The sequence below is a fragment of the Chaetodon auriga genome, chromosome 3 (genome assembly GCF_051107435.1).
Source record: "Chaetodon auriga isolate fChaAug3 chromosome 3, fChaAug3.hap1, whole genome shotgun sequence".
Classification (NCBI taxonomy): Eukaryota; Metazoa; Chordata; class Actinopteri; order Chaetodontiformes; family Chaetodontidae; genus Chaetodon; species Chaetodon auriga.
The window spans coordinates 858,660-872,011 of record NC_135076.1 but is presented as its reverse complement, the minus strand read 5'-3'; the positions used below and the strand labels follow the sequence as shown (position 1 = coordinate 872,011).

The 13,352-nt window shown below is 39.1% G+C and overlaps 1 protein-coding gene across 2 annotated transcripts in view; it reads left to right on the top strand.

The window, feature by feature from the left end:
* The first annotated feature begins 1,313 nt into the window (after window positions 1-1,313).
* The window catches only part of lmnb2 (lamin B2), a 39,456-nt gene continuing 27,417 nt past the window's right edge, over window positions 1,314-13,352 (top strand). The window contains exons 1-4 of one of the 2 annotated variants that reach the window (XM_076727304.1): window positions 1,314-1,715; window positions 3,077-3,213; window positions 4,676-4,832; window positions 9,130-9,255. In XM_076727304.1, coding sequence (XP_076583419.1) covers window positions 1,497-1,715; window positions 3,077-3,213; window positions 4,676-4,832; window positions 9,130-9,255 — 639 coding nt within the window. In that variant the 5' untranslated portion in view covers window positions 1,314-1,496. The remainder of the gene's footprint in view (window positions 1,716-3,076; window positions 3,214-4,675; window positions 4,833-9,129; window positions 9,256-13,352) is intronic. The other variant, XM_076727303.1, reaches the window with a different exon arrangement.

Here is a 13,352-nt window from a genome sequence, read left to right as displayed (position 1 = left end):
GTTAAATGTGTCTGTGGCTGCAGGTTTTTAGTCCCGCAAAAAAGTGACACTAAAAACTCGTAAAATATAGTTTCTCTAAACGGGTTTGTTATTTTGGGTAGTTATTATAACTGTAATCTATGTCTAAGAGTCAATTTCTCCAGAAAAGATCGCTGTTTATTCATTATTTGACACTATAAACAGACTTTGACCTCCTTGAGCTTTTATTTTGGTACTTCCGGTTTGGTACTTCGGTTCTTGAATTTGCATATTACTTAAATATTTAGTTTTTAGGCATAACATTTAGATTTAACTTTTAGATTTAGATTTAACATTTAGATTAAACATTTAGATTTAATATTTAGATTTAGATTTAGATTTAACATTTAGGCATGACATTTAGATTTAGATTTAACTTTTAGATTAAACATTTAGATTTAACATTTAGATTTAGATTTAATTATTTAATAAATTTTCAAAGTTAACAAATATTGTGTTAAATGTGCTAAAAGGTGACTTTCAAAAATTCACACCACTTTTTAAAACATGATTTGAAGCTAAATGTGACAAAATGTTGCAGGTTATTTACAGCATGACCAACTTTACAAATGGCACCCCATGTGTAGCTGCCAGCAGTGCCTCAGAGGATGCCAATTAGTCTGAACCATGGTTCGGCCACATGCGAATACCTTAAAACCCGACATGATGGATTCTGCTTGCATGATCTCACAAATTCACCTGCGTCACAAGGTAACAGGGAGGGTCAGCACTGAATAACATGTAGCATCAACACAATTATCACAGTAAGTTGAGTAGAAACACTTCTTTTCATAAGTAATTGTTAGCCTTAGCTACATATTTTGGGAGGGTAATGAAGAATTGCTCTCCAATACTCAAAATATATAAATACTACAGTGATGCATTAATTTACTGTTGAATGTTTCAAAGTGCATTTGAACATTGATGCAAAGGCGTGAACGTGACGTTACGTCAGTAAATGCATTCACGTAATGACATATGTTCTGAAGTGCATTAAAATGGAAAGGTAATCACTCCATTTAGAAATTATGTGAACAAATTACAATGACACTCCTGAACCACTACTTCTCTTCTCCATTCATAATTGAGTGTACAAAGATTTAACTGCAAAATTTCATGCACACACTGTGGTGAAACTTAAGTTAGTGTAGTTTCACAAATAAGAAAACATGCTCCACGGCTTTCTTTCTTTCTTTCTTTCTTTCTTTCTTTCTTTCTTTCTTTCTTTCTTTCTTTCTTTCTTTCATTGTCCCACCATCCTTTGCGAAACAGGAAGGGTCCTCTGGTTTTGGCGCGGTTCTGATAGCGGTGTCGGCCATCTTGGACTCACATCACTGAAACTATCAGAGACATTGCTTACGCTGAGTAACAGCTCATTCATTGACATCGTTTCGTTAATTGAGAAGGCAACCTTTTTTTGTGTCGTCACTTAAGGAGTATAGCAAATACGTTTTATCCTATTCGAAGTGAGAACCGTTATGGCGACAGCTACCCCAAGCCGTGAAGCTGGCCGGTCGGTGGCCTCTAATGTTACACCTCTCTCCCCAACTCGGATTTCGCGCTTACAAGAAAAACAAGATTTGCAGCACCTGAACGATAGACTGGCCGTATATATCGATCGTGTCCGTGCATTGGAACTGGAGAACGACCGGCTAATGGTCAAAGTGTCTGAGAAAGAGGAGGTGACGACTAGAGAGGTGAGTCAACACCAGCTTGAACTGTTTGCACCCATCCGCGTTAAGTCAACATCGGATCACTTGACGTAAGTCTTAGCTACCTTTAATCAAGCTAAACACCCTTTCCGCATGTTGAGAGAAATTCGATTACATTGATTATGAAGAAATACTAATGAATAACGATGACTAACCCACGTTACTTGTAATTAGTAACGGGTGGCAGTTTGTCATTAAAACGTGTAATCAACACGGCAGTTAACTACATTCGCTTGGCGACTTTGTAGAATTTAATAACACATATATGCTACTGCATTTCCCAATCTGTATCAAACGAAAGTGGACCGGGGGGATTGTGCGGTCCAATCTATGAACATGAATTTAGCGTTATGCGTACTTCACTTGACGTACTATATTAGCTTGAAACATTTCAGCATATTTCAGAAACGTCAGATGAAAACCTAATGTCATTTTAGTTTGCACTGTTTCCTACTGCCCTTGAGTTTGTGTTGGTTGCGTGCCTGGTGGGTAATGGTAAAACCTCTCTAGGGTTTAACAGATGCACAGCTGTTTATAGTACTATGAGACAGGACTGTACAACTCTTGAAAGGGATCATCAATCATTGTGTCATTCATTATAAGTACAGAAGAAATTAGTTGTTTGCAGTACAAAAGAATCTATCAGCAGTGTGCATTGAGTTGTGGCAAAAGTTTAGCCAAGTTCAAATTTGCTGCATTTCCTACATTTTTAAAACAAAAGATTAAGTCACTTTCAAGTAAATGTGTGGATGTGAATAATTTTTCATAAAATGCTGTGGCCTGTCTCAATGCAGCCATACTATGGTGCAAACCATTAGCATTTTCTAAAGTCTACTGAATTGCAATATCAAGCATAACAGGTAATTGTACCAACTGGAAGGACAGAAGGTATAATATTTATGTGTGTGTGTGTGTGTGTGTGTGTGTGTGTGTGTTTTCACAAGATAAGTTGCACAGATGTAGTGGATAATACTGCATGATCACCTAAATAAAGGAGTAGTGCAATAAGTAGGTTTGTGATGTTATGATGTGAAACAACAGCAACATGGTGCTACATTAGATGATGCTAGAGTTAAACAGTCTGACAGCCAGTGGATACAACAGTCTGTTGCTGAAGGAGCTGCTTAAGGCCTCCACCGTGTCATGCAGGGGGTGAGAAGGCTCGTCTTGACGTCAACTTGGCTAACATCGTTTTTATTTCACATTTATTTCCAGGACGTCATATCTTGGAAGACTGGTTGCAGATTCACCCCACAACAGTCAATCAGTTAATTGTAATTTTTGTTTTTTCCCCCCACCTATCCAAGCCATGAAGTACTAATGAAGTTGTATGTCCTTCTCTTTAGGTGACAGGCCTGAAGGCTCTTTATGAGGCGGAGTTAGCTGATGCTCGACGGGTTTTGGATGAAACTGCTAGAGAGAGAGCCAGGCTCCAGATAGACCTGGGCAAGGCTCAGGCTGAGCTTGAAGAAGCCACGCGCTGGTAATATGTTGCTGTACATCTAATTATTACACATTCGGGCTGTCAGACTGTATAACAGTGCACAATAACATCAACTCAAATGCAAGTTGTACTGATCACATCTCACATTTTTTCCTGTTTTCATGTGCAATCGTCATTTTTAAATGAGTAGTACATATAAATAAATAAGGGTGTAAGTATTGTATATATTGTAAATTGCCATAGGGTATATAACACTTGTGCAATATTTTCTTGTCTTCTTGTCCTCTGACTTCTTGCACTCTGTCTGCTGTAACATGTGAATTTCCCCCCATTGTGGGATAAATAAAGTCCATCTTATCTTATCTTATCATCATTGGCGAAAAATTACGTTCGATTTTTCCTTCAAAAAAAAAAATCACACATTGGTTCATTCGAATATCAATTTTTGCACACTATACCCATAAGACAGAAAAATACAATACGAGAGACATACCTCTTGCATAGGTATGTTTATTTCAACATAAAGATGTCATAAAGCTCTACAGATTACAGATTACCTACGCTTGCATCAGATTGACCTAGATTATATTTTCAATCAGTAAAATTGACATGGTGTCAAATATTATCTGTGAATTAGTCTATCCAGGCATTTGCGGATTCTGGTCAAATCTTACATGTTTATGGACCTTATTCTGTGTGTAAGTGACTAATGTGGACAACAGTTTTTGAAATTGGGAGCTGTGGTTGCTAAACGAGTCGCAATGTAATCCCTCCTAGTGTTTTTGCACTGTCAGTGTACTTCCACTAAAAGTGCTTGTTTTTGCCACTGACTGGATCAGGTTGTTATTGTAAGTGTCTGACATTATGGAAAGGATCCCTACAAATATGTTAAAGAGATCCTTTTTGTTTAACATGAAACAGTCACTACATCTCTAGACTCCATTTACAGAAACAGTAATTTTGTTATTGGAAAGCACACTTCATTCAAACTCAAAACAAACAAAATATAACTGACTAAAACCTTCTTTGTTCATCGTAGAAATAAACCCTTAATTGGGAAAAAACGGACATCAGATAAGCAGCAAAAACTGTGAATATTTTCACATCGAACTCAGGAATAATTTTCACTGCACATTATGACGAGAGATTAAGATATGTCGGATTTAAACAGATTTTTATGTTTAAAAAGAAGCTTTGGTTTTGTGACTCCTGTCCATCATGCAGTGCATTCAGAGCATACAGCATGGTGATTCTGCTTTTTTTGTCTCCACAGTTGAACATTAATTTTCACGATCGAGTATGTGCATTTTTTCTTTAATTTGATTATATATTCAAATTTATAATATTCATTAAAAGTCCTGTCACACATGTCATATTGTTTGAGATCAGATCAATATGGTGACTTGGTAAGCATTTGGAATCAGTGTCACTTGGAAGGACAGGGTCAATGGCCAGTTTGAAGCATTGATTATCTTCTCCAACCTCTGTCCTTGTGTTCCAGTGCCAAGAAGAAAGATAGTGATCTTGCTGCAGCGGTGTCCAGGGCCAGTGGTTTGGAAGGCCAGCTGAACAAGAGTGAAGCAGCTCTTTCTACAGCTCTAAGCCAGAATGCTGCTCTGACTTCTGAACTGGCTGATGTCAGTAGCCTGCTGGCTAAGGTGTGTACTGCAAGGTTTTCTGTTCAGAAAAAGGTGTGAAGAGAGAAACTTGAGAGGGATGAATAGTCTCAAGTCTGAGTGTGGTTTAAAGATAGTGTTTCATTATAGATGCATAAAATCTAATAACACAGACCACAGCAACTGTGATTAGTCTGCTTGGTAGCATCTCATTTTCTTTTTTGAGTAATGTCAGTAATAGGCCTTAATCCTGGGAAATGTCCTGTTTCCCAAGAACTTTGATAAATAGATGGAATAAATGAAAGTGTTTTTCTTTTCATATTTAAAGCGTATTGAAATGTATGTAGAATATATTTAGTCAAGGCCTGCATTTTGCTTCCTGAAAACATGCAACACACTGAATGCTTATTGTAATTAATAAACACATTCAACAGTATGGTGAAATGTTCCCCATCTCAGAGCAGCATTGAAGAAAGACAGCCTTAATTCTCAAGTGAATGAGAGCTTTGCTGTTTAAATTTAAGTGGTCATTGATCTTATTGCTATATCTTGATATTGCTTAGTTGTTACAGAAGGCTTGTACCAGCAACCCCTGAACAGAATATGGAATCAGTGTTTCCATTATCTGATAATTCATGTAAGTATTTAAATCTCTCCAGTCATAATTTGCGTTGCAAATAATTCCAGAGTTAGATGTGAAAACATTCTGACTTAACATGGTTTCTCCATGGCTGCTTCTCTGATGTCTGCCCGTCCTTTCACTCGTCTGCCAATATCTTCACATCTAACTCAGTGAATTAAGGATTTAATTCAACCTTACCAGAGTTGGTGATGATTGTTGGAAAAGTGGAACGACAATTTTTATTCAGTTTCTTTCAAGTTTGAAGTGTATTTTACATTGATAAGATTACTGTTTCTGTGTTTGGTGACTTCGGTCAGAGTGATGTAGCGGATGCTTCTGTTAAAAGGATCTTATACTTTAGCATATAGGTATGTTGTTGCAGGGATTATTTTCATAATGCAGTGAGACACTTAGAATAACAATCTGAGCACTTCTGTCATACATTACTCTTTTGTTATATACATTAGCAAACTTCTAATATAGTTACACAACATATACACAATCAAACAAGAAAAAAAGTAGTTAAGTAAAATCATAATAGCATTTTTAAGAGTATACAATGCATTTGGAAAGTATTCACACCCCTTCACTTTCCCCATGTTTTGTTATGTTACAGCCTTTTTCCAAAATGGATTAAATTCCTTTTTTGTCTCATCAACCTACACATAATACCCCATAATGACAAAGTGAAAAAGTTTTTTTTAGAACTTTTGATAATTTATTAAAAATAAAAAACTGAAATATCACATGTACATAAGTATTCACACCATTTGCTATGACACTCAAAATTGAGCTCAGGTGAATCCTGTTTCCACTGATCATCCTTGAGATGTTTCTACAACTTGATTGGAGTCCACCTATAGTAGACTCAATTGATTGGACATGATTTGGAAAGGCACACACCCGTCCATATAAGGTCCCACTGTTGACAGTGCATGTCAGAGCAGAAAACAAACCATGGAGTCAAAGGAATTGTCTGAAGACCTCCAAGACAAGATTGTATCAAGGCACAGATCTGGGGAAAGGTACAGAAAAATTTCCACAACACTGAAGGTCCCTGTGAGCACAGCGGCCTCCATCATTCATAAATGGAAGAAATTTAGAACCACCAGGACTCTGCCTAGAGCTGGCCGCCTGCCAAACTGAGCAATCGGGGTAAAAGAGCCTTGGTCAGGAAGGTGACCAAGAACGCGATAGTCACCCTGACAGAGCTCCAGTGTTCGTCCGTGGAGATGGGAGAGCCTATCAGAAGAACAACCATGTCTGCAGCACACCACCAATCAGGCCTTTATGGTAGAGTGGCCAGACGGAAGCCTCTACTCAGCAAAAGGCACATGACAGCCCGCTTGGAAAAGGCACATGACCCCCTTGGAGTCCTTTAGGTGCCTTTTGGCACCATAAGAAACAAGGTTTAACTCTTTGGCCTGAATGCCAAGCATCACGTCTGGAGGAAACCAGGCGCATCTCATCATGCTGTGGGGATGTTTTTCAGCGGCAGGAACTGGGAAACCAGTCAGATTCGAGGGAAAGATTAACGGAGCAAAGTACAAAGAGATCCTTGATGAAAACCTGCTCCAGAGTGCTCAGGACCTCAGACTGGGGCAAAGGTTTACCGTCCTACAGGACAACGACCCTAAGCACATAGCCAAGACAACGAAGGAGTGGCATTGGGACAAGTCTGTGAATGTCCTTGAGTGGCCCAGCCAGAGCCCAGACTTGAACCCAATTGAACATCTCTGGAAAGACCTGAAAATAGCTGTGCAGCGATGCTCCCCATCTAACCTGACAGAGCTTGAGAGGATCTGCAGAGAAGAATGGGAGAAATACCCCAAATACATTTACGAAGAAGACTTGAGGCTGTAATCACTGCCAAGGGTGCCTCAACAAAGTACTGAGTAAAGGGTATGAATACTTAATGTACATGTGATATTTCAGTTCTTTATTTTTAATAAATTTGCAAAAAATTCTTAAAAACCCTTTTCACTTTGTCATTATGGGGTATTGTGTGTAGATTGATGAGACAAAAAAGGAATTTAATCCATTTTGGAAAAAGGCTGTAACATAGCAAAATGTGGGGAAAGTGAAGGGGTGTGAATACTTTCCGAATGCACTGTACGTGTTTCCCTGAAAAGAGTTTTCTTTTTTTGGGGAGAGGAGGATAGAGTTCAGAAGGAGGGGGTTTTAAATGTCCAGGAAAGTGTCCCAGAGTGAAGGATGGCGATGTGTCTTCCAACACATCATTTAGTATAGCAGGTCATCGGTCTTGGGTTCTATCGGTCTAGCAGCAATGTTGGATTCTTTTCCTTGAATAACTTGGCTGAGACCAGCAGTCACATGACAGAAATTCAGTGAAACTTCAGCTGAACTGCAGGAGGGGAACCAGCAGCCAGGAGGTGAGGACAAGAGAGGTTCTAAGTAGAGGTTTTAAAAATGTAAATAGTTCAATAGTTTGCTCCTAGCCATGATTGTGATTTTTCCATAGAGGTGCAGGACTTCTACACTGCAGTGAAAAACAAGCCCAAATTGGCTAAAAATATGACAGCAGCCAATAAATGCCCAGAAGCTGCTTGGGGTACAGAAAGTTAAGAAACGTTATTCTTCTGTATGAGAAAGTTTAAGCCAAAATTTTAGAGGTTAAGTACCAGGCACAGAAGGGGTTGTAATTCTTGCTGTTAGAGTGGGCTGTGTAATCTCAGCGCCATTTGCAGTCACTTGTTAGTCTTGTCCTGTCTTCTGACCCTCCTGGAGGCTTTGATTATCTTAAATATAAATAGCAATTTTTGTGTGGTATGTAGTCTCACAGCTAGATTTACAACTGCAGGAAAGGAAATGAAGTCTTAGATGTTTGGAGGGGTGACTAATGTGGACAACAGTAGTTGAAATTGGGAGTTGTGGTCGCTAAACGGGCCACAATGTAATCCCTCCTAGTGTTTTTGCACTGTCAGTGTACTTCCACTAAAAGTGCTCGATTTGCCACTGATTATGAAAACATTATGGAAAAGATCCTGACAAATAGACCTTTTTGTTTACAAGTACGATCCTTTTTGTTTAACCAGAAACAGCCACCAGCTCGCCAAAGCCACCCAACTCTTTTTACAGAAATGATCATTTTATCATTGTAAAAATACATTTAATTGAAACTCGACAGAAGCAAAATACAACTCATCAAAACTTTCTTGGTTCATCTTTCCCTTCTTCCACCACAATCACCAACTCTGGTTTGATCAAAATATATCCCTAATTCACTGAGTTAGATGTGAAAATATTGAGATGAGCAAGAGGCAGCCAGGGAAACCAGCATGTAGAGTATGAAAAATTTCACTTCTTGACCGGAGAGGCTTAAATATGTCAGCCCTCCAACTAATTACCCCTGATGATCTCATAATTCCGCTTTGTGTCCAATGCAGTACATAGTAGTGAATTCCTTATACGCAACTGTTGCTAATTGGTTTGCATTATATTCTTGTGTTTTTTCTCCTCCTTTCAGAAACCACACACACCCACACACACACTCACAATATGCAAGGCATCTTCCCAGACACCCTGTTATGACTGTTCAGAAATAAAGATCTCTTCACTGGAACCACAGTAGAGGAGAGAGGCTACCATCTGCCCTTTAACTTTCTAACATTTTTAAACAGATAACGCAAATCCTGTGTTAATTTTTTTGTTGACTTGTCCTTGTGCTAATGTTAATAACAGCGTGTTGTTGTATAGGCAGAGGATAGCCATGCTGTTGCTAAGCGCCAATTGGAGGCAGAGACACTGATGCGTGTAGACTTGGAGAACCGCTGTCAGTCACTGAGTGAAGAGCTGGAGTTCAGGAAGAGCATGTTTGAAGAGGTAAGGAATGTTTGTGGTGTGTGATGGGCAGTGACGTGCACGTGACCACTACAAATCATTGTTTTCATTATCAACTATTCTAGCAGTTACCTTTAAAATTCATTAATAAATGACAAATTCCCCTCTGGAGTTACCAAATCCTAAAGGAAACTGCTTATTTAACTTCACAAATGGCATTGATAACTTGTTACATTTAAATTTAGATAGATTGAATTTTTTTTCTCACTGGACAAAATAGCAACCCACAACCAGATGTGACCAGCCACGAGAAAACCAGCACAAGTCTCCCGGGGGAGATTTTGAGTTATTTACAGATTCTGAAAGTGTAGTTTCTAAGCTTTCCAACGATGTCTAACACATGGAAATCTGAAAATATTTGAAGAAGATGTGGCCATTTGAATGTAGGCACTCCTCAAACTACTTTAGTGAGAAATCCAGCCTGAAAGATTCTCACCTACCAGGGGAGCCAGGTAACACAGTGCTGCTCATTGCATCTCATTTACATAAGTCCAACCCCCTACTGTCTAGCTATCAGTGACATCTGTTAGCCCGCAGGACAGAAACTATTAGCTAGTAGTTTGAACAATGGTTATCAAATGGAAATGGAAATTCTTTTGTTACAAAAAGTACCTGAATAAAAATGGAAAAACAAGAAAGGTAACTATAGTTTCATTATATTTTAATTTTTTTCTGTTGAAACACATCATTTATCCTTCAAGTCCCAATTATGGTCACTGCCATAAACATAGCTACTATACAACAATTGCGTATTCAATTCAATTCATTCAGTTCAATTCAATTTTATTTGTATAGCGCCAAATCACAACCGAAGTTGTCTCAGGACACTTTCCATATAGAGCTGGTACAGGCCATGACCCAACAATTCCCTCATGAGCAAGCACTTGGCAACAGTGGCGAGGAAAACTTTTAACAGGCAGAAACCTCAGCAAAACCAGGCTCCTATGAGCTCTTCAAGATAAGATGGTGCGTGACCATTTATGGCTTTGTAAGTAAGGAGGAGAATTTTAAATTCTATTCTCAACTTAACAGGGAGCCAGTGCAGAGTGGCTAATATTGGAGAAATATGATCTCTCTTCCTCATTTTTGTCAGAACACATGCTGCAGCGTTCTGGAGCAACTGGAGAATACTCAGCAACAAATTTAGGCAGCCTGATAGTAAGGAATTGCAATAATCCAACCTGGAAGTTACGAATGCATGGACTATTTTTTCTGCATCATTTTGAGACAGGATGTGCCTAATTTTTGCAATGTTACGTAGGTGTAAAAAGGCAGTCCTTGAAATTTGTTTCGCATGGGAGTGAAAGGACATGTCCTGATCAGAATCAGAATTCCTTTATTGATCCCCAAGGGGAAATTGTTTTTGTTGCAGGTGCTCCTTGCAAGAAAAAAATTAGAAAAGAAAGAAAAGAGAAATAAAAAAAATAAATAAACAAATATATATATATATATATATATATATATATATATATATATATATATTTAAAGCAAATATAAAAACAAAATATATATACTGAGAAAAAATAAACAGAGTATATACTGAAGGATGTGCAAAACTGATTTTGGTCAAATATGTATCAGATAATATCAATATAAAAATGTGTGATCTACAAGCAGTGAAAAATCCAAGGGCCATTCAGTGGGAGAAGTTGTACAGGTTGATGGCCACAGGCAGGAATGATTTCCTGTGGCGTTCAGTCTTGAGTTTTGGTGTGATTAGTTTCTCACTGAATGTACTCCTGTGCCTGGCCAGCACATCATGAAGTGAGTGTGAGACGTTGTCCAAGATAGTCCGTAGCTTAGTCAGCATCCTCCTCTCTGACACCACCGTCAGAGAGTCACACTTTATCCCCACAACGTCACTGGCCTTGCGGATCAGTTTGTTGAGTCTGTTGGCGTCCGCCATCCTCAGCCTGCTGCCCCAGCATGCAACAGCGTAGAGAATAGCACTAGCCACCACAGACTCATAGAAAATCCTGAGCATAATCCGGCAGATGTTGAATGATCTCAGTCACCTCAGAAAATAGAGACGACTCTGGCCCTTCCTGTAGAGAGTGTCAGTGTTCTTTGCCCAGTCCAGTTTATTGTCAATATGTACCCCCAGGTACTTGTAATCAAACATAACTCCCAGATTCTTTACAGTGGTGCTGGAGGGCAGCACAATGCCATCCATAACTGCTACGTCATCAGGTGTTTAGGGCCTAGTCCTATAACTTCAGTTTCATCCAAGTTTAGCATCAGAAAATTGCAGGTCATCCAAGTCTTTATATCCTGAAGACACACTTGTAGTCTAGTTAACTGATTGGTTTCTTCTGGCTTCATTCATAAATATAGCTGGGTATCATCTGTAGGGCTGCCACGATTAGTCGACTAGTCACGACAACTTAGTTGGGATGGGGTCTAGGTTGATGATTTTGATGATGAAATTATTAAAATTACTTGGTGAAGGTCAACAGGTGAAAAACAGACTAAAACTGCGACAGGTTTAATAACAGTTGCATGTATGCAGAGTATTTAGAATACAATCACTAATCCTAATTGAAATACAACCCTGATTCCCAAAAGGTTGGGATGCTGTGTGAAATATACATAAAACAGAATGCCATGAATTGCAAATCCTTTTTGATCTTTATTCAATTCAATTCAATACATTACAAAGACAAGATATTTAATGTTCAAACCGCTAAACTTTTGCCTTTTGTAAATGTGCACTCAGTTTGAATTTGATGTTGCGGCTGTGTTGCATCACCTTTTCTTTCAACAGCATTACGTAAGCCTTTAGGATCAGAGGACACTAATTGTTGAAGTTGAAGTGTTGTTGAAGTAAAACTGAAATTCTTCCCCATCCTTGTTTGATATACAACTTGAGTTGCACAACAGTTCAGGGTCTCTGTTGTCATATTTTGCAGTTCATGCGTCACAGATTTTCAATGGGAAACAGATCTGGACTGCAGGCAGGAGCGTTGAGTACCTGCACTCTTTTACTACAAACCCTCTCTTCTTTGAATAAGCAAAGACATCCATGAAAAGGACTTAATCTGGATGGCAATTTACGTTGCTCCAAAACCTCTATTTAAATATTAATGGACTGAGTTACCCATGCCATGGGTGCCAACACACCCCCATACCATACCACAGCTGCTGGCTTTTGAGCTGGTAGCAATTAGGGTGGTCATGTTCCTCCATAGCTCAGAGGACACAATGTCCATGATCTCCAAAAACAGTTTGAAATGTGGACTCAGATCACAGCACACTTTTCTACTTTGTATCATCTCAGATGAGCTTGGCATGTCAAACTGCAGTGATCATCACTGAACAGAGGAGGTGGTGTATGACACCACTTATCAGCCACTTACAATGCAGTCCTGAGATCCTTCCCCAGGCAGCTTAATACCCATGACTCATGTGACCCTAATGGCTCACATGATGCCTGGGTGTGTCAATGATCCTGCAAGAGAATAAATGCCTGGGACTCCCCACAAGTCAGTTAGAACTGAAGAAGCCTTTTGGAGTGGAAATATCTTCTAGAACCTCAAGCAAGTCTCGTTGCCTTTGTAAAGCACAAGCACTGACCTAGTGTTTCTACGGTGGTGATCAAACATTAAAAAATATACATACAGTACTTGAATTAAACAGAAACTCTCTGTGCTCTCCAGGGAAAATTTTCCACCAAAGTCACTTTAAGAAATAAGGTTGTCAGACAGTCATTGACTGCACTTAGTTATTGGTTTGATTAATGGTTTACAGTCTAATAATGTGTGTGTTTATATTGATAACTTACTATGGCTGACTGTGCTCAATATCATCTAATTGTACTCAGTTCCCAACGGCAGTATGCAGGTAATGGTTGCACTTTTTGTGTGTATTTTTAAGAAAAGAAAGAAAGAAAGAAAGAAAGACATCCTTTATTCGTCACACTACATGCACATGCACAGACACGCCATGCTTTTGGTGAAATTCTTCCTCCGCTTTTGACCCATCCTGGTCCGTCCCTCCTCCGCGGCAGACCAGGAGCAGTGGGCTGCCAGCCGCCTGGCGCCCGGGGAAAATGACTTTCCTAAATATGATATGCTTGATAG